We start from the raw sequence: 21,284 nt of genomic DNA, 5'->3' as shown, positions 1-21,284 counted from the left end.
TTTTACTGGTATAAGTGCATCATGCTAGGGTCTTCTGCTAGCACAGTGATGTTGGTCGGAGTGGCCCCTCTGGCATGGCTGTGCTGGCAGAAGTCTGTAGTGAAGACCTAGCCATAGAGGATCACATCAGATGCCAAACTACACTGGCTGAGTGCCTCTGACTTCACTGGAGCTGAACTGGTTTCCACCAGCTGAGAACCTGTTAATTTAGGGTCTAATCTTTATAATCAAAAGCTCATCACTTCATCTGAATTAGTCTTGGATTTACTCAGTATTTTTGCTTTTATTATTACAATAGACTTTAGTTTTTCCCTATGTGACAGCTACCCAAACAATTGAGCTGCCTTAAAAAGCAAACAAAGCCAGAATCATTAAAGGAAAAACTCAGTATCCCCATTCAAATGTAGTAAAAAATCTCAATTCCTTTACCTTGGAGTCTCTCCCTACTCCACAGTCATTAAGTGAATCAATGCAGCTACAAGTGTATTCATAGTGAAAGAAGTCTAGCATTGCTTGGGTTGTGCTAAGGAATGGAGAGGTGGTGCTCCCTGCCTGTGAAGGCCAGTGATGCAGCTTAACTTTGACTTGGGTCTTGGAATTTCTCTTGCAAAGCAGAACAAATACAGCAGTATAACAACATGTATGACTATGGCAAACTGTGGAGATATCAAGGATTACTATGAGCTACCATGCTTGTTAAAAGGAAGCCTCTGATTAACTTACCACTTAGCAATAGATTTTTTTTGACACCAATCAGACAAAACTACTTGTCTAGGGTGAGTAAAACTCTATGTAAAGAGCCTACTGTTAAGTGTGAGCATGTTAGCTTGGTGCCTAGATTGGTGTATCTTCAACACTACTTTAAAGAAAAGTCTTTAAAAATTTGCAATGAGTTGGGTACCTGTACTGCTTTTTATGCTTAATAGTATGTGGGGGCCACATCTTAACTGTCCTGTGCAGCACCTCTTCCACTGATCACAAACATCTGAGGTAACTACAGACATTGCATATGTGGGAAGAAAATGTGCAACGTGAGTCTTATTTTGGGGGGAGAAAAAAATTCATGGACTACTCCTGCTCTTCATTTCATATCCCATCTTCTCTGGTCCCCTGCTCCCTTGGCTATACTGTCCAGCTGTATTGTATCTTTCCCTTCTTCCTTGGACATTCCTCTAGTGATGGTGGCAGATAACTCCTGGTTCCTCCCTTCCTCGTGTACCTATATTAGTAGCACTGATACACAAAAGTTGACTATTTTCCAGCTGCTTTCCTGGGCTCTTAATTATGTGAAGAATGGCCTGGGCAGGTGTAGTGGCTGGAAACTTGGACAGGCAGCATTGTGACTGCCTCACTTGTCCTAGACCTTCAGCAAATACTCTGAAGAATATTGAAAGCTTATAGAACAGTCTGAACTGCTGCAGTATTGCACTTACTGTATGCAAATATAGAACAACCATGATGGAATAATTTGTGGCTAGCATGCCCCCCCAAGCTATGTACAGATACCAAACTGTCCTCTAAATTCAAAACATGCATTAGTTCTCTTACTTAAACCACAGCCGGACATGTGGCGCTCCTGACTAAACTTTTAAAACACTGCAGACCGGTAGACCCTGCCCACCTAACCCTATGCTTCTGAATTTGCCTTCTCCCAATAACTGATATGTTCTGACTGGCCCTCCAGTGGTCTTCCATCTGGAAATTCCTTCTCTGGAGGAGAACAACTAACTAACTGTTCAGTGGTACAGGTCTCCTTCCACCCAATCAAATATCTGTAACTGATTCCCATGTGACTCTGTTGTAGTTAATGATTGGAGTCTAATAACATTACCCTCTTCTGCTGCTCCCCATCCTGGATGGCTATCTTGGCTGTAGGTCACAACTGCCTAAAGGTGCATAGCTGAAGTAGCCTAGAGGTCTGTGCCATGGAACCATTTATGCACAGTTAGCTAGAACACCATCCCCAATTCCAGATCTGCATTAACTAATTGCAGTGCTAGTGAGTCATGGGGAGAGGGAATTCTTAGCTACTTTCTGCTTGGTCTATGTCAGGTCATCCATGGCCCTGGAACCTCAAACAGGTGATGGAAGGAGGCCATTACAGAGAAGCAGGCAGGAGCTCTGTGTCTGAATGGTTGAGAGTACACAAAAAAGAAGAGGGAGCTGAATGGAGACTCTACATGTTAGTTTTATAGGGCCCGCCTTAGAGGACTACCCTTGGTGCATCATGAGTTCTTATCTTTTCTTTCTCTTATTGCTTTGTCTAATCCCCTAGAGATTTCTCTTGAGAGAGAGCAACATGGTTTCCCGCTACAAGAAGGAATTCCTGGAGCTAGAAAAAATTGGGGTAGGGGAATTTGGCTCTGTCTACAAGTGCATCAAACGCCTAGATGGATGTGTGTATGCTATCAAGCGCTCGAAGAGGCCTCTGGCAGGATCCTCAGATGAGTGAGTGTATGATCTGGAAACTATAGTGGTAAAAATGCTGCTCTGTGTCAGTTGGGGTATTTTGTGTTGTTTGTGTTTTTTTTTTTTTTTTAAATGGACTGCTAGGCATATCTTTGAGAGGGATGGAGGAGGAGGAGGAGGAGGGAGTAGTGTAGAAATAAATGTCTAAGGATCTCAAAAGCATATCTTTGGAAACTTGTAACTAACATCAGTCTCCAAGATAAACCTTGGAAGGAGGAGTAGACTAAAACAGTGGGGTGTTCATATTCGTAGCTCATAAAAATGTAAGGAGAGGCCATATGGACTGACTTACCACCTCAATTTGCACCCTGGATTTAATGAGAACATAATGGCAATACTGGTTCAGACCAATGGTCCATCCAGCCCTGTACCCTGTCTTCCAATGATGCCAAAGGCTTAAGAGGGAATGAACAGAACAGGGCAAGTGATCCATCCCCTGTCATCCAGTCCCAGCTTCTGGCAGTCTGAAGTTAGGGACATCATGAACATGGGGTTGTCTCTGACCCTCTTGGCTAATAACCATTGAATGACTTATTCTCCAGGAACTTACCTAATTCTTTTTTGAACCCAGTTATACTTTTGGCCTTCACAGTATCCACTGGCAATGAGTTTCACAGGTTGATTGTGTAATGTATGAAGTAATTCCTCATGTTAGTTTTAAACCTGAAACCTATTAATTTCATTGGGTGATCCCTGGTTCTTGTTAGTGAATAAGGAAGTGTTGTTTACCCCTTCACACATCTGCACTATTCATGATTTTTATATACCTCCACCATATTCCCCCTCAGTCATGTCTTTTCTAAGATGAACAGTTCCAGTCTTATTAATATCTCCATATGGAAACTGTTCCATACCCGTAATTTTTTGTTGCCCTTCTCTGTAATTTTTCCAATTCTAATGTACTTCTGTGAGATGAGGGCAACCAGAACTGCTTGCAGTATTCAAGGTGTGGGCATACCTTGGATTTATATGGTGGCATTATGATATTTTCTGATTTATCTATCACTTTCCTAGTGGTTCCTAATATTCTGTTAGCTTTTTTGACAGCTGCCGCACATTGAACAGATGTTTTCAGAGAACTATCCACAATGACTCGAATATTTTTTTTTTTAGTGGTAACAGTGAATTTAGATCACATTTTGTATGTGTACTTGAGACTGTCTTCCTAGGTACATTACTTCACATTTATCAAGACTGAATTCCATTTGCCCCAGACCATCTTGATTATCACTACAAAAGTTTTTTTTTCTCCTGCTGATAATAGCTCATCTTAATTAATTAGCCTCTTACTCCACCTTTTTATGTGGGGTGTGTGTATATGTATGTATACATATAAATCTTCTTACTATATGTTCCATACTATGCATCTGATGAAGTGGGCTGTAGCCCACAAAAGCTTATGCTCAAATAAATTTGTTAGTCTCTAAGGTGCCACAAGTACTCCTGTTCTATTTGCCACTTTGTTGCCCAATCACCCAGTTTTGTGAGATCCCTTTAATTTTTCACAATTAGCTTTGGACTTCACTATCTTGAGTAGTTTGATATTGTCCGCAAACTTTGCCCCTCACTGTTCACCCCATTTTCCAGAATATTTATGAATGCTGACCAGCACTACTCCAATACAGATCCTTGGGGGCCCCCACTATTTACCTCAATCCACTGTGAATACTGACCATTCGTTCCTATCTTTTAGCCAGTTACTGATTGAGAGGATCTTCCCTCTTATCCCATGACTGCCTGCTGTGCTTAAAAGCCTTTGGTGAGGGACCTTGTCAAAGGGTTTCTGAAAGTCCAAGTATGCTATAGCAACTTGATCACCCTTGTCCCCGTGTTTGACCCCCCCCCCCGTCCCCCAATCTAATAAATTGAGGCATGATTTTCATTAACAAAAACCATGTTGACTCTTCCAACATCTTGTGTTCATCTAGGTGTCTGATTCTGTTCTTCACTATAGTTTAAATCAATTTGCCTGGTACTGAAGTCAGGCTCACTGGCCTGTAATTGCCTGGATTGCCTCTGGAATCCTTTTTTTTTTTTTTTTTTTAACACATATTGGCATTACAGTAGCTGTCTACCACTTTGCTGACTGGTGGATAATCTCCAATCCCATACACTGGTGTTTGCCAGATGTATCTGTTACTAATACTACTTTGTGAAACCTAGAGGGCATGCGAAATGGATACTTGGAGAAGATTTTGAGTCTCTTTGCTCATGTTATACTTGCTTGGCTAAAAGGAGCTTCCTATGTAGTTCTGGCAATGCCACTCTTCCTCAGTTATTGGGGGGTTGTTGAACCAAAGTCCATGTCTTCGCTCCTGGCATAAGAGGGAGTAATTTCACAAGAATGCACCTGTTCTTACAGCTTTGGGTGCAGCCAGGTGGAAGAGTGCCCTTCTATCACTCCATGGTAGACTAGACAACTAAGGTAATAAATATCAGATGCTTCATCCATTGGCCATTGCCCTGCTGTGCTGAGGCTCCACAAGTAGAAGTCTGAAGTTACTGCTCTCTTTTTGGTTTTCTCACTAACTGCCAACCTTGCTTAGCTCCGACATGCCCAGCCACTATTCCATTAGTGGCTGCTGTGGCTTTGTCAGTATGGATTACTTCCATCTGATCTTGACTGCTGCTTATATTAGTCTCAAGATGCTCCTCTCCATAAGCTTCTGAAAATGCCCCTTCCTAAGGACAGGATGGGACTGGCTTCAGAGCCGAGTAATGCCCTTCAATCTGCTAAAAATTGCTGTTCAGCATAAATGCACATCTTTCCCTTCCTCCCTCTTAGGTGCTCATAGCTCTCAATCCTGGCCTGACTGGGGAGGTGAGTTCCAGTTCTGAGCTAGGGTTTCTTGCAGGGCGCTGAAGCCCCATTTCTAGAGGATCACCATTGTCTGTCCTGTTTCCATCTCTAGGCAAATGGCATTGCGGGAAGTCTATGCCCATGCAGTGCTTGGACACCATCCCCATGTTGTGCGCTACTACTCTGCTTGGGCAGAGGATGATCACATGATCATTCAAAATGAACACTGCAACGGTAAGAACCTCAGCCTTAAGAGCATAAATGTCAGGGTGACATCTGGTTCCCTGTGGTGCTTAAACCTATGGAGCTCCATCTTACAAAGGAGATCAACTTTAGTTGGGTTTAAGGTCAGTTTCTAAACTAGAGCATTTAATGCTTTGCCTTGAGCCAGGAAGGTCACAGCTAGCCCGTGTGATGGGGAAGTCTGCAATGACAATGGGTACAGGGGCCATTTTAAATAAACTTTCAATGCAGGGTGGGAGACCCATAGCTCACTCACGTATGCGCTCATCGTTAGGCATTTTTAAGGTTTCCCCTCATTGCTGTGGTACAGCTGATCTGGGGAATGCAGTCCTGATGCCATTGCTGTTTGGGAGTCCACCACAGAGCTGTACACCATCAAGCCTCAAGTACCGGAGTAACTGGCTCTTTTTAAACAGCTATCTGGTACATGAGTGGAACATACCTGGAAAGCAAATTCTTTTCCTCTGACTTAACTGTGTGAATAATGCAGTGCCGCAGAGGCAGAACCACAGCGAGGGGAAGAACTCTCGAACAGCCTGCTCCTGACCCCATTCCAGTTGGCAGGAGTTAGTGGGTGATCAGCAAGTCCATATCTGGACACCTTCAAGCATTATTGGAAACATCTGGTTGAGTTGAATAGCTCGTGAGGGCTGGGATTTCAGTGGTGCAGTGATTTTGGTTTTTGCTTTGGAGTCACGAGTTTAAAATTAAGTTGCAGTAACAAATGACTCTTGATAGTCGCCACTGTAACTCGGCACAACTTTCACCATTCACAAAGACACCCGTGACTAGAGTCGTGGGGGTGCAGCAGCATAGAGTTAAAGAAGAGGCAGAAGATAGCATTTTGTGCAATACCTGATTCACTGAGTGTATCTAAATGAAGAGCAATAACACTTATGAGAGTCTTGCCACAGAAATCAGTGATTTAAAGAAACATAGGCATCTTAGACTTCCTTGCTCCCTGATCTGCCACTCTTAATAGCCTTAGGTCCCTTCCTGGTAAACAAAGTAGGTCTAAAGAGCTGCAGAAACCACCATCCTAGGCAATGGCAAGTGTAATGCCAGATGGGTGGTACAGTGCATAAGTCTCTTTCCTAAACTTTTTGTATGGCTATTCTGACCAAGGTTTGCCACCCCTTTGTGTAGTTCTTTAGTACTTAGCATTAATGGGTATCCAGAGTCCAGCTGAAAATGAGTTCAAGCATCTCACTTCACTGGGAAAAACACCTGCATCAAAATTTGGATGTTTTGCTTAGGTGGGAGCCTTCAGGATGCGCTGTTGGAAAATGCTAAGACTGGGCACTATTTCCAAGAAGCTGAGTTAAAGGAGATCCTGTTGCAAGTCTCCATGGGGCTAAAGTACATACACAGCTCTGGCCTGGCACACATGGACATCAAACCGAGTAAGTACAGCTCTTTCCTTGGCTGGTCCCTCTCCCCTCATGCTGCTGGTGTCGGTAATCTGTGTGGTGGTAGGTTGGAAGATATCTTTCTTTCTTCCTACTCCTCCTGGAGTCTAGATCTGCAGTCGAAAGGAAAAGTTGTTGTTTAGTTTTTTTTTTCCACCCTCCCCCCCCCCCCCCCCCAAATTTCTACTGATCATTCTGGATCTGGACACGGAACACTGCTATTCTCCATGTAACTGTTAAAAAAGCATTCAGGTACAGTTATAACACTCCCTCTTCCTGTTTCTTGTGGGTGGTATGGAAACAAGAAATCCTATTGTACAGCAGTTGCTCTAAAGAGCTCCACTATGGGAAGGGGCTTTTTAGTGGCAATATTCAAAATGTACTGTAAGATGACTGGATTCCATGCAAACACCCTGCTTTTTCAAGCAACAAATGTATGCCTATAGTAAAATAAAATGTTTATACTTTTCTTTGCAGACTGTAGAGCCACATACTTAGAGTAACTCTCAGAGGAAAGGAGGACTTGTGGCACCTTAGACTAACTAACAAATTTATTTGAGCATAAGCTTTTGTGAGCTACAGCGCATCCGATGAAGTGAGCTATAGCTCACTTAAGCTTATGCTCAAATAAATTTGTTAGTCTCTAAGGTGCCACAAGTACTCCTTTTTTTTTTTTTTTTTTTTTTTTCTTTTTGCAGATACAGACTAACACAGCTGCTACTCTGAAACCTCCCAGAGGAGGAACTCCTGAGCACAGTTTGATATTAGTGGAAACTCAAATAAGCATGGAAGGGACACTTTAGAGATGTGCTCCAGGGCTCCTCCATGTGCTATCAATGCAAATCTCTAAATTTAATGGACTGACTAACTCTCATGTTCTAATCTAGTGTATACAACTCAAAACTGAACCAATATTAAAATGGTACAGAAGCGGAGTTTCACAACTCTGTGTATTTAAAGTTGTACAGTTGGCTGTCAAAGAAATGATGATTTTAACATCCTATTCATAAATGGGCAGGGAGGTAACAGGGGAAAACATGCTACTCAAAGTGAGAGCTAATTTAATTCAGCCAGCAAAAGTTGACTGGTGCTGTTTGCACACACTGATTTTGTTTCTGAAATGTGTGTGAACAGTGTAAACTCTGAGATGGCAACAGTCTACGGGCCTGTGTCCTACATGCAGACTTTGAGCATTTGTAACTTGCTTCCAAGAGGGCTGGAAAAATTGTGGATTGACATGATCCTGCAGTTTTTACTTGGGCAAAAATTCTAACAGGAGTTTGGCCTGTCAGAATTTGCTTTAATAAGGACTATAGGGTTGGATTGTTGGCCAGGGATTTAGTCTCCCAAACAGACTCTATACAAAGTCTCATAAATCAGGGGTGTGGGGTTATCCTCCCTAATCCAATAAGCCTAGTGATTATCACTGGGGAAAACTGTCTTGCCATACGCAACTCAAATTGACTGTTTTTTCCAGATTAAAACAAACCCACACCTGGACAGAGGGAGGGAAAATCAAGACCAAATGAGAACTTTTAAACTCCAAAGAAGTAAAATTAGTAGCTTGGGGCTTGTCTCTTGCTGAGCCCCTATTGCTTCCATTGACTACTAGGAATTGCAGGCAATCAGAAATCCTAAATTCAGGCCCTTGATACTCCTCACTGCAGTAATGTTCAGTACCTTAACTAGAAGAAGCAAATCTCTAGTTAAGCAAACATATCTCATGTCTGTCTCAAATTTTGCTATTGTACTGAAAAATGTAGTTGTGAAACCTTCTCCTTTACGGTTGAAAATCATGATCCAGGGTTTTTCTTTCATTCTCCTTCCCTCTTTATAACCCTGGCCCACATAGAAGTGTTTGGTTTCAGATTGGTGACCAAGCAGGTCAGCTCTAAGTGTGTGTGTGGGAACTTCCTTAGCAGGTTATTCCCTTGTTGCTCAATATAGTACTCCAGCTCAAGTGTCCTGCACCATGGTGGTGGCAGTGAGGTTGTAGAAAAATGTCCAATTCCTCTGTCTACCTTGAAGATCCAGATTCATTTAGTATATTGGGATATTTCATGGTAAAGTGTCTTCTACACAAGCCTCTGTCTTATAGGTAACATCTTCATCTGTCACAAGCTGGTGACTGATGGCTCTGCTGCTCAGGAAGAAAGCGACAGTGAAGATGATGGGTTCTCTTCTAACGTGGCATATAAAATTGGTGGGTTTAATCTGACTCATGGACTGTTTAGTGACTACTTTTTCTAAAGCTGCTCTTAAATACACAGTATCCCTATGGCTATAGGAATGTCCCTCAGTCATGACCTGCAAAACTCAGTCCTGGAGGCATAGAGCAGAGAGACACACTTGGTGAAATGTCATAGATGTCTTCATCTTCTTAGATCTTAGAAATGTCTTCATAGATCTTAACTTGGCTGAATTCACCACGGCCCTATTTTCCTTTGGATTTGGGATTCAGGGAGGAGCTGGCTCACTAGCTCTCTGATCCCAACCTGTTGTTTTGGCCTCTCAGATCCTTTAAGATGCACATGTAGCATGACTTCCCCCAGGAAAGCAGAACTGTGGGCTGTCTGTTGGATTTCTAGTTGGTTTATTTTCCTGTTAGGTGACCTGGGCCATGTGACATCGATAACTAATCCCCAAGTGGAGGAGGGAGACAGTCGTTTTCTGGCCAATGAGATTCTGCAAGAGGTACAGTTGCCCCTTTTTATTTGGGGGAGGATGGGGCATATATGTGAAACTTGAGGGTTGGCAGTGGAATATTAGATTTTCTTTACCCTAGCTTATACATTTCCTTCCTGGTCCTCTCCTGTCCTGAGCTCAACTTGGTTGAACTGAGGGAGTAACCCCTATTTGTTTCTGTAAAGCACAATTGTATGGTGATGTGTAATATTTAAATATACTGCCCAATTGGGTCTCTGATCATCTCTGTAACCACACTACCTCTGTTTATGGGATGGGAAGGAAAAGATCATCTCAAATGCAGATGGTCCTGGTGGGTAGAAACCTGACTACTGAATTGGAGCTATAATTACATCTAAAGCACCTTTATATGCTAAGGTCATTAACACTTGGACAAATATTTGTCCAAGTGTTAATGACAATAGGTATGATTTCCCTTCCTTCCCTACATGGGGGTCTCCTACCTAAATCCTCTGTATTAGACTAGCCTTAGCTTTGCCACTCTGGCATAAATCAAAATAAAGGCCGCCACCCTGTCACAAAGGCAAAACGTTAGTGGCCACAGACTAGAGGATGTGGCCCAGAGACTTCCCAAATTGAAATCTCCTTTTGTGGTAAAATGTATTCAGTGTCCAAATCCAATCCATCACATTCCACCCTTCCATCAAATAGACAGGTGAGGTAATCTAGCAGTAGCCTGACTTGCTACCATGTTAATGTCAGAGGCATAGATTAGCTAGTTTAAGAAGGAGTCTTGCCATCTTGCTGTTGCCTTCCTGGGATAGGAGTTCCTCAGGATTTGGAGGATACTCGCAGCGGTGTACAACCTGTTAAAACTAAACAGTATTTTTGGAACTGTGGAGGTGGACCATATTTTTCTCTTCAGAGTCAAAGCAGCAAAGAGTAATGAGTGGGATTGTGGCAGTAGTGCCAGGCAAATCTCTTTCTAGAAGTACTTCCCTGGGCCTGTACTCTTATCTTAATGAAGGACCATCTTACTACACCAAATACTGGGGTGACTGTGCATGTAACTGGTTCTCTTCTCCACAGCAATACTGCTATCTACCAAAGGCGGACATCTTTGCCCTTGCGTTAACAATGGCTCTAGCCGCAGGGTCAGGACCACTACCTCGCAATGATGCCATGTGGCACCACATCCGCAGGGGCAACCTTCCACCAATCCCTCAGCAGCTCACACATGGCTTTCATGGACTCCTTAAGGTGAGGCTCTTCAGGGTGCAATCCAGAGGGGGAAGGGATGTCTCTGATTAGCATTTTATTATAAAACTGTAAACCTCCACTCCTTCCCCACTTCCTCGTCTAGCTCATGGTTCACCCTGACCCAGTTGCAAGACCATCCGCCACGGCTCTTACTAAACACCCAATTCTTCGGCCCTCTCTTGGAAAAGCTGCACAGCTCCAGAAGCAGCTAAATGTGGAGAAATTTAAGACCGCCATGTTGGAAAGGTAGGGTCTATTGGTGCATAAAGAGGAGGAGCCCTGCCAGACAGTGGTGCATTGAGCGGATTGCTTTAATGGCACAGCAATTGCTCATCAGCCTTTGGCTTGAAGTGGTTGGCAAAGCCCTGCATATATCCACATCTGCAGACCACTTTTTCAGATCACAGCTCAGATACAAATTTTTGTATCTGTGCGGGGCTCTGGTGGTAGAACTATTGGAATAGTGGGTCTCTAGGGAACTTGGTTCCCAGGTGTGCAGCTAAAGGGCATGGGTATAGTTTGGGGAGAGTGTGGGGGCATTACCGCCAAACAGAGGCAAGGTGTTGGAAGGGGGCCGTCATGCACCATTTCCCACACCAGACTTCTGCAAGCTCAGAGCTGCCCTGCTCTGCTCAGCCTACTGGGGGAAAGAGATGGGGGCTGTCCATCCTTCCCATGTTGCGTCCCCTTCCTTGGCACCTTTCTGCTGGCAGGGAGCAGCAGAGGTTGCTGGAGGGGAGCAACTGTTGTAAGGGCTCTGGGTCACTGCCTCAGCAGCTGGATGCTGCCTCCTGGGTCCTAGTGCCCACCTACTTCTCAAGAGTGAGTGCCCTCTCCTTTTGGGGGGCGAGGCAGGGAGAAGGGGAGGGGATGGGGCAGGGGAAAGTGGGAGAGGAAGGGGATGGAGAAGAGGATACAGGAATGTGGGGGGGGGGAGAGAAGCAGGAGCCCAGCATGTGGCATTCCCATTTCTGCCCAGAGCAGCAGTCAGTGCTGGAATGGCTGCCGGCAGCAGCTGGGGCTCCCCATTAAGCCAGACCATCTTCCCCAAACCCCACCCCAGCACCAGCACTCCAAGTACTGCTCCAGGCAGGGGGAGACAGCCAGTGAGCCAAGGTACCTGGCTTCACCATACATGTGTGTCATGCATGTGTTTTGTCATCCTCCCCCCCCCCCGCCCCATATCTCAGTCAAACTACACCTATGATTCTAGGGCTCTGCCACAATTCACCTGTATGTAGCTCTAGGAAAACAGCAGTTCACCTCCAGGTTAAGCGCTATGCTGGCTAGATCATCTGACTAACCAATGACTTGGCTGACCTATAATCCTGGTCACTAGGGGAGAAGGTGTCAACTACAGACAGTGTTGTTCAACCTTTTTTGATACCAGGAACTGGCAGGCTGCCTTCCTAAACTGTTAGGGAGGCCTCAGAGACAGGCATTGATCAGCTGACAACTCATTGAGAAACACTGAGCTACAACATCAAATCAGTGTGTAGGGTAGGGGAATAAATACTGAACTGTCTGCCCTGCCCAGAAGGAAGTGGCAATATTGAATTAATGCAGATCAGACTTGAATCATAGAATATCAGGGTTGGAAGGGACCCCAGAAGGTCATCTAGTCCAACCCCCTGCTCGAAGCAGGACCAATTCCCAGTTAAATCATCCCAGCCAGGGCTTTGTCAAGCCTGACCTTAAAAACCTCTAAGGAAGGAGATTCTACCACCTCCCGAGGTAACGCATTCCAGTGTTTCACCACCCTCTTAGTGAAAAAGTTTTTCCTAATATCCAATCTAAACCTCCCCCATTGCAACTTGAGACCATTACTCCTCGTTCTGTCATCTGCTACCATTGAGAACAGTCTAGAGCCATCCTCTTTGGAACCCCCTTTCAGGTAGTTGAAAGCAGCTATCAAATCCCCCCTCATTCTTCTCTTCTGCAGACTAAACAATCCCAGCTCCCTCAGCCTCTCGTCATAAGTCATGTGCTCTAGACCCCTAATAATTTTTGTTGCCCTTCGCTGGACTCTCTCCAATTTATCCACATCCTTCTTGTAGTGTGGGGCCCAAAACTGGACACAGTACTCCAGATGAGGCCTCACCAGTGTCTAATAGAGGGGAACGATCACATCCCTCGATCTGCTGGCTATGCCCCTACTTATACATCCCAAAATGCCATTGGCCTTCTTGGCAACAAGGGCACACTGTTGACTCATATCCAGCTTCTCGTCCACTGTCACCCCTAGGTCCTTTTCCGCAGAACTGCTGCCTAGCCATTCGGTCCCTAGTCTGTAGCAGTGCATTGGATTCTTCCATCCTAAGTGCAGGACCCTGCACTTATCCTTATTGAACCTCATCAGATTTCTTTTGGCCCAATCCTCCAATTTGTCTAGGTCCTTCTGTATCCTATCCCTCCCCTCCAGCGTATCTACCACTCCTCCCAGTTTAGTATCATCTGCAAATTTGCTGAGAGTGCAATCCACACCATCCTCCAGATCATTTATGAAGATATTGAACAAAACTTCTCCCTATCCCCCTCCAGCTTCTGCTCCTAGTGGCCTTAAGGGGATGGGGCTGTGGCTGAGGTTATGGGATCAGGTAAGATGTGTTGGCTCTCCCACCACCAGCTAGGGAGGGGAAGATAAGAGGTAAACTCTTCTCCCCATGGGCAAGAGAGCATGCAGACTCTGGAAAAGCAAGGCAGAATCAGAAAAGGGAATCCCCTACAGATGAGCATTACAGCAAATGGAGACTAGCGTTGCTTTTGACTGACTGGATTCAGGGCAGCAGGGAGGAATAAACAGACTTGCATTACAGGACTGCTTGTGATCTACTAATATCCACTCACCTTTAATCTTTGAAGGAAAAAATAAATTGGACACTTGATATTAGTGACAGACTGGGAAGCAAGTTTGTCACAAGTTACCCTAGACATCAGGTCAACTACCAGAAAACCTAACCCTTTGTGGCGCAGAAGCTTTAGCTGGAGCTATTGAGAGTCCTAGTGGACTGAGTATTGCTGGGAGCACTATGAATTCTCCCAATCCTGCAACTGTACTGCAAGGATGTTACCATCTAGGTTTGTTAACTTACCTGGGTAAACTGGAGGATGGTGCTTGTCTAGCTTTGAAAAGCACTGACTTGTCTCTGCAGCTGGTGAGGATTGAGTATGGCAAGTTCTGAGTTCTCTTCCTTCCCTTTTTCTCAGGGAACTGAGAGCAGCCCGTCTTGCTCAGACCTTCAGGAAGGACCAGTCCTTGGGATGTGCCAGACTAGAGTCTGAAACCTCTTCCAAACAGAACTGCAACAAGCGCCTGGTAGGAGGGAAGAATTCTCGCTCATTCAGCTTTACGTGGGGGGGTTACTGAATCCCATCACCCAAACTGTTCAGGCTGACAAGTGTCCCTGTGGAAGCAGAAGACCCATACAGACTCAAGTGCCATGCTAAAAATCCCTGGAGTAGTTCTTGCCTACTCCATCACTCATACAGCTTCATGCTGTCATGACTGGAAGTGACTAGTGTACAAATGTCTGAGACCTTCTCCACCCAATATAAATTACAATGCTTCAGTCTTGTAGCTCTTAAACCAGTTACTTCTGATGCAATGGGCTGGCTGACCTGTGTGTTAGTTTTGGTTGTATTCGAGGCTAGGAATAGCTTGATTCCCTTCTACTTCTCTCATGCAGCTAAACTAGAGGCTCTCCCCCCACCCTCCAAGACCTTTGTGTGGCCTTAACATTCTGGCTGTGCAGGTACAGTGAAAAGGGGCATTGGCAGGTGCAAAGAGGAGATAAGTCTATCCATAGGTCAGGACACTACCACTTAGCTCCTGGTGGAGCAAAGGGAGTTAAGCATGATACCACCCAGTCAAGTTAGGATTTGAGCTCTGGGACATGCTCGTTAAGACAGCAGTCCTGAGATACTTCGGATCAATGTGAACTAAGTAGCATTGCATTGTGCTTTCTTCCCACAAGGTAACTCAATGTCTTTACTTTCTAATGAGTTTCCTGCAGAATCTGAAGGAACGTTTTTTTCCTTTCTAGAAACATCCATAACCATTATGTGGCTGGGCTTCTGCAGGCTAGCACCTGAAGCCTGATCTTTGGATTTGTGAGGGCTTTTTGCCCAGTGGAACAGCTGGCCCGTAGGATACAACCTCTCTAATGGGGTGGGTGGGTCTGTATATCCTCCTTCCCTTCTGCAGTTACAGATGGAACAGTTGCCTGTCTGCAGGATTTGTCTTTAAGCAAAGTGGAGGGATGGTAGAATGATTTTTTAGAATTCTTCAGTTTGGGGATTACATATATAAAGTGTTAAAACTAAAACTCAAAATAAATCTTATTCCCCTGTCATATTTAACTTTGTGACATTGTTTCTTATTCACTATCTTCTAGCCCAAATCCCTGGGAGTCAGAGCTATGCCTGGGGCAGTATTTCTAGAAAAAGATTCAAAGACCTCGACTATTTTGATTACTTGGCTTTTGTTTGTATTTTATTTAATTTATTTCACTTCCAGCTGCTGGACAGCATCAGACTTTAAGCTGTTGAGTCCTTCCCCTTTATTTTTTTAAAGTGGAACATGCAAATAAAGATTTTACCATTCTTTTTATCCAAGACAACTGTGTGTGGGACTCATTTTAGGATGGGGAAGGTGTTCAAAAGTGGGTCTGAAAGACTAGACATGTGCAAAGTACTTACCATGCCCAAATGTGCATGTAAGGCACTGGATGATGGGATCTTTTAGCTCTAGGCCATCAGCTCAACTCTGCCCAATGAGTTGGCTACTGCCCAGTCATTAGACTGTACAGGGAGCAGGGGAGGAAGAAGAGGAAAAGGTTCATTTGTTTCCATGTGCTAGTGGACAGGTGGCTTTTGTGATATGGATAGAACTGGCATCCCTGCCAGTAGTCTCAAGAGGGCAGCATTCCCATGTCCATTCAGATCTTTGCTCAACTACCTCCAGCCCAAGACCACCTTGTAGTTGGAGCTGAGGACAGTAGCCAGGAAAGCTTTTTATGAACTAGCCCCACCAAATCTGGTCTGTTCAAACTTCAGTGTTTCCTTTGACTCAGCACTTAATAGTTTTGAAACTGAGTATATTGATACCTAACTTTAAAAACTGATTCACACTAACAGAGTCCTGCGCACAGGTGCTGGCTTCCTCTGGGCTCCAGGATGCTCACCCCTCCACTCTGCCTCTTCCTGCCCCTGCCCCACCACTTCCCATCCAGTTCTGCCCTGTCCCTGCTCCTCTCCCCTCCCCCCGCTGCACCTCCTGCATGCTGCAGAACAGCTGATCGCAGTGGGCAAGAGGTACTGGAAGGGAGCGGGAGGAGTTGATCAGTGGGGCAGCTGGCAGACTGGGGGAAAGAGGGGAGTTAGTTGCCAGTGGGTGCTAAGCACCCACTAATTTTTTTCTGTGAGTGCTCCAGCCCTGTTATCTGTTAAATGTAGATCAGTTCAGGTGAGGAAGAGTGTAGAGATTCAGGACGGAGACTGAACTTAAGTTCCTTCCTGCTTCCAAGCAAGCTGCCCCTTTTAACCTGTAGCAAAATACATTCATGGGCAGGAGATTCTTGAGTACAATATTCCTCTAAATGAACAACTTGTCATGTTTCTGCTTTTTTTTTTTTTGGGGGGGGGGGGGAGAGAAGAGGAGCAACATGGTATTGTGTAAATGAAGGAACTGCCAAGTACTTCATAGATTTGATATTACAACAACCATGCAGTTATTGGCTAGTGAACCATGCACAGGGTAGGAACGATCAGAAAACTAGTGTTAGGGTCACAGAACTTGATGGAATACTCCTATCTTGTAATGAGTAGAGTTGCCTGAATTTGTGAACTTGGCTCGTCTCAAAATGTAATTTTCCAATAAAAATACTTAACTTTTGAAACTTTAATAGAAACTTTACATGATAAATCTGGTTGCTCTCTGAAATGTTTAGCATAAGGGTGGTAGAGGGAGGTTGGAGGAGTTCTTAGAGGGGTCACACAAACCACCTCCAGATGGGTCACCCTGCCCTGGAACTGTCCCTGATAGGTCAAATCTCCTCTGGAGGTGGTCCTGAGCAGCTGAAACCTCTCTTGATTGATAGAGGGCAGTGAGAAGAGTTCTTTGAGGGGTCACATGACACACCTTGCTTCTGGTCATGTGTCCAGCTTGACCCTGGAAGTAATACTCCCAGGGGTGGGACTTCCAGTGACAGATGGGGGGGGCTTAAGGGGGTCAAGAGGCAGGGTTAATGTTTGATGATAGGGCCCTTATACTACTTAAACCACTTTTCAAACTTGCTGAATCTGCTGATTTTCTCCCTAGTAATGATGAAATCTAGAAACACCAGGAAATTGCCCAGCATTTAATGCAGTGGGTTTCCTGAGATTAGAACTAATGAAGATTTTGAGGTGATGGGTCTACCTGATTAAAAGATACTATAATGGCAACACTACCAGCCTTTTTGAAGTCTCTCCCCATAAAAAAAAAAAATCAAGTTAAGGCTTGCTGAGACTAAAGCATGACACATATTGACTCTCAACTTGTGTGCTGATGGAAGAAAGATTTAAAAAAAAAAACCAAAACCCTAAAATGGTGGTTGTAGGTTAGGAAAGGGGTCTTGTTGCTTTGATATCTTAAGCAGCTTAACTGTAGCATGTTCTCAGTGACTAATAAGCTTGTCAAGAGAGTGGGCAGTTTTGTAGGAAAGCAAATTTTGTACGTGGTCAGCAGTGTTTGGTACCATTCCATGTGAGAAACTTAACTTTCAGCTGTGATGGAGAAATCAATAACTAATGACAGGAAACAATGTAGCCTAGAAGTGCATCGTTAGCATTTACTTTGTTTATGCCCCAAAATATGATTTCACTACAGCATAACTTGGCAGTAAGCTGCTTTGGCTAAAATGCAATAACATCTAGAAAATCAGCTGTCAAAACAATTTTTCAGTCATTGCTACTGTAAGCTAAAATCTGATTTTTATCATTTGTGGGGGGGGGCGAATAGGAATTGTAGTTGCGAAACTTAAATTAAAAAGTTAAACTTGACAAATAGTTGCACTCTCTTCTAAATCCAAACAGAAGAAACTTCATCTAAAATGATTGTCAAGGTTCCTTCCCCACTCTGAACTCTAGGGTACAGATGTGGGGACCTGCATGAAAACCTCCTAAGCTTATCTTTACCACCTTAGGTCAAAAACTTCCTCAAGGTACAAAATATTCCACCCTTTGTCCTTGGATTGGCCGCTACCACCACCAAACAAATACTGGTTACTGGGGAAGAGCTGTTTGGAAACGTCTTTCCCCCCAAAATACTTCCCAAAACTTTGTACCCCACTTCCTGGACAAGGTTTGGTAAAAAGCCTCACCAATTTGCATAGGTGACCACAGACCCAAACCCTTGGATCTGAGAACAATGAAAAAGCATTCAGTTTTCTTACAAGAAGACTTAATAGAAATAGGAGTAAATAGAAGTAAAGAAATCCCCTCTGTAAAATCAGGATGGTAGATACCTTACAGGGTAATTAGATTCAAAACACAGAGAACCCCTCTAGGCAAAACCTTAAGTTACAAAAAAGATACACAGACAGAAATAGTTATTCTATTCAGCACAATTCTTTTCTCAGCCATTTAAAGAAATCATAATCTAACACATACCTAGTTAGATTACTTACTAAGAGTTCTAAGACTCCATTCCTGGTCTATCCCTGGCAAAGGCAGCATAAAGACAGACACACAGATCCTTTGTTTCTCTCCCTCCTCCCAGCTTTTGAAAGTATCTTGTCTCCTCATTGGTCATTTTGGTCAGGTGCCAGGGAGGTTACCTTTAGCTTAACCCTTTACAGGTGAGAGGAGTTTTCCTCTGGCCAGGAGGGATTTTAAAGGGGTTTACCCTTCCCTTTATATTTATGACAATGATATAGAACAGGTGTGGGCAAACTACAGCCCACAGGCCATGTCCGGTCTGTCAGAACTTTTAATCTGGCCCTCGAGCTGCTGCTGGGGAGCAGGGTCAGGGGCTTTCCATGTGGCTCCTGGAAGCAGTGGCATGTCCTGCCTCCAGCTCGTATGTGTAGGGGCAGCCAGGGGCCTCTGCACACTGTTCCCACCCCCACAGCTCCCACTGGCTGGGAACCCAATGGGAACTGCAGGGGCGGCACCTGCAGACAGGGCAGTGCACAGAGCTGTCTGGCTGCACCTCCACGTAGGAGCCAGAGGGGGGACATACCTCAAACAGCTCCCAGAGGCAGCAGCAAGCACTGCCTGGAGCCTGCACCTCTGAGCCCACACTGTACCCCAGCCCTGATCTTCCCCACCCCAGAATCTGCACCCCCAGCTGGAGTCCTCAACCCCCACTGCACCCCTGCCCTAGCCCTGATTCCCCCTCCTGCCCTCCAAACCCTTCAGTTCCAGCCTGGAGTACCCTCCTGCACCCCAAATCCCTCACCCCAACCCCCAATTTCATGAGCATTCATTTCCCGCCATACAACTTCTATACCCAGATGTGGCCCTCAGGCCAAAAAGTCTGCCCACCCCGATGTAGAACCAGAGGGTTAGAAGGGACTGCAAGAGGCATCTAGTCTAAACCCCTGCCTAGATGCAGATTTGTTGTAGCTAAACCATTCAAGACAGATGACTAACCAGCCTTCTCTTGAAAGCCTCCAGTGAAGAAGCTTCTACAAGTTCCCTGGGCATCTGTTCCATTGTCCTACTCTTCTTACAGTTAGGAAGTTTTTCCTGAGATTTAATCTAAATCTGCTATGCTGTAGTTTGAACCCATTGACTCTTGTCCTTCCCTCTGCGGCAAGAGAGAACAACTGTCTTCTCAATTTTTTTTTTTTTTTAATGGGAGCCTTTCAAGTATTTCAAGACTCTCATGTCTCCCCTTAATCTCCTTTTCCCCCCCCCCCCAAACTAAACATACCCAGTTCCTTCAGCCTTTGCTCATGTGGCTTGCATTCCATCCCTTTTTAATATTTTTTGTCCATCTCTGGATCCTTTCCAGTTTTTCTACCTTTCTCTACAGTGGTGACCAAAATGGGACACACTACTCCACCTGAGGCCTAACCAGTGCAAAGTCTAATGGTACTGTCCCCTCCTGTGACTTGCAAGCTATGTCTCTGTTAATGCAACTTCAAATTGCATTTGCTTGTTTTTGCAATAGCATCACATTGCTGACTCATGCTGAGGTTGTGATCCACTAAAACTCCCAGATGCTTCTCAGCAGTGCTGCTGCTGCCGCCAAGCTGGTTATCCCCCATTCTGTATTTGTGCATTTGATTTTATTTCCCTCAAGTGTAACATCTTACATTTGTCTTTGTTGAATTTCATTTTCTGTGACCCAGTTCTCCAATTTATCCAAATCCCTTTAGAATTTTAGCTCTATCCTCCAAAGTATTGGCAATCTTCCCCACCCCGCTTTGTCAGCTGAAAATTTGATCAGTATGCTCCCTATTCCAACATCTAGGTCATTAATAAAGATGTTAAACAACACTGGACCCAGAACAGATCGCTGTGGAACCCCACTTGAGGCCTCCCTCCAATCTGACATCATCCCATGAATAATTACTTGTTGTTTAACCAATTATGTATCCACTTAATGGTAGTTCTGCCAATCCCACATTTCTCCAGCTTACTTACCAGAATGTCATGTGGGACAGGGACTGTGTCAAAAACCTTGCTGAAGTCCAGGTATATTAGGTCCACTATATTCCCCTTATCCACCAAACCACTTACTCTGTCAAAAAAGGAAATCAAGCTGGTTTAGCATGATTTGTTCTGGGTAAATCTATGCTGGCTGCTAGCAATTACCTCTTCATCCTCCAGGTATTTGCAAAATGAATGTTTTATATGTTGAAGCTTCCTAGGTATCGAAGTCAGGCTGACTGGTCTATAGTTCCCTGGCTCATCCATTTTCAAGATGGGTGCTACGCTAACTCTTCTCCAGTCTTGCGGGACCTCTCTTGGGATCCATGAGTTTGCAAATACTGCCAGTTACTCAGATTTCTTCAGCTAATTCTTCAATACCCTCAGGTGAACAGCATCAGGCTCTGCTAATTTGAATTAATTCAAACTGGTCAGAAGATCTGATGTGTTTACTTATCCCAATCTGCACCTCTTCCCCCTTATTGTCTATGGTAACTTTGCTAGTTATCTGATCAAATGTTTTTTTGTGTGTGTGAAGGATAAAGCAAAGTAAGCACTGAGCAGCTCTGGCTTCCTATCACTTTCCACTACCAGCTCATCTTCTGCAGTGGGTGGGAGACCCACACCATCTTTGATCTTTCTTTTTTTTTTCCTGACATATTTAAAGAACCCATTCTTGTCCTCTCTAACATTCCTTGCCAGCTGTAACTCATTCTTTGCCTTAGCTTTCCTATTTTTTTTTTTGGCGGGGGGGGGGGGGGTCGAGCTGGAAATTTGCGGCTTTACCGGTCAATTCCAACTCTCCTGAAACCTGGTCC

General features: G+C 44.5%; 1 protein-coding gene and 1 long non-coding RNA gene across 3 annotated transcripts in view; one reads left to right on the top strand and one right to left on the bottom strand.

Annotated features, from left to right (window-relative positions):
- The window catches only part of WEE2 (WEE2 oocyte meiosis inhibiting kinase), a 25,720-nt gene extending 11,526 nt beyond the window's left edge, over positions 1-14,194 (top strand). The window contains exons 5-12 of the mRNA XM_074939936.1: positions 2,276-2,448; positions 5,382-5,503; positions 6,769-6,915; positions 9,020-9,124; positions 9,530-9,615; positions 10,657-10,827; positions 10,931-11,073; positions 14,035-14,194. Coding sequence (XP_074796037.1) covers positions 2,276-2,448; positions 5,382-5,503; positions 6,769-6,915; positions 9,020-9,124; positions 9,530-9,615; positions 10,657-10,827; positions 10,931-11,073; positions 14,035-14,194 — 1,107 coding nt within the window. The remainder of the gene's footprint in view (positions 1-2,275; positions 2,449-5,381; positions 5,504-6,768; positions 6,916-9,019; positions 9,125-9,529; positions 9,616-10,656; positions 10,828-10,930; positions 11,074-14,034) is intronic.
- LOC141978093 (uncharacterized) lies at positions 6,478-21,284 on the bottom strand. 2 transcript variants are annotated; one of them, XR_012636331.1, is made up of 4 exons: positions 21,253-21,284; positions 20,461-20,557; positions 13,920-14,231; positions 6,478-7,034 (listed from the first exon to the last, which is right to left on the bottom strand). It is a non-coding gene; the product is annotated as an uncharacterized LOC141978093 (long non-coding RNA). The 2 variants fall into 2 exon arrangements; XR_012636332.1 differs by having other exon boundaries at positions 13,920-14,140.

Source organism: Natator depressus, chromosome 1 (assembly GCF_965152275.1).
Source record: "Natator depressus isolate rNatDep1 chromosome 1, rNatDep2.hap1, whole genome shotgun sequence".
NCBI classification, from domain to species: Eukaryota; Metazoa; Chordata; order Testudines; family Cheloniidae; genus Natator; species Natator depressus.
This window is presented reverse-complemented; position numbering and strand designations above follow the sequence as displayed.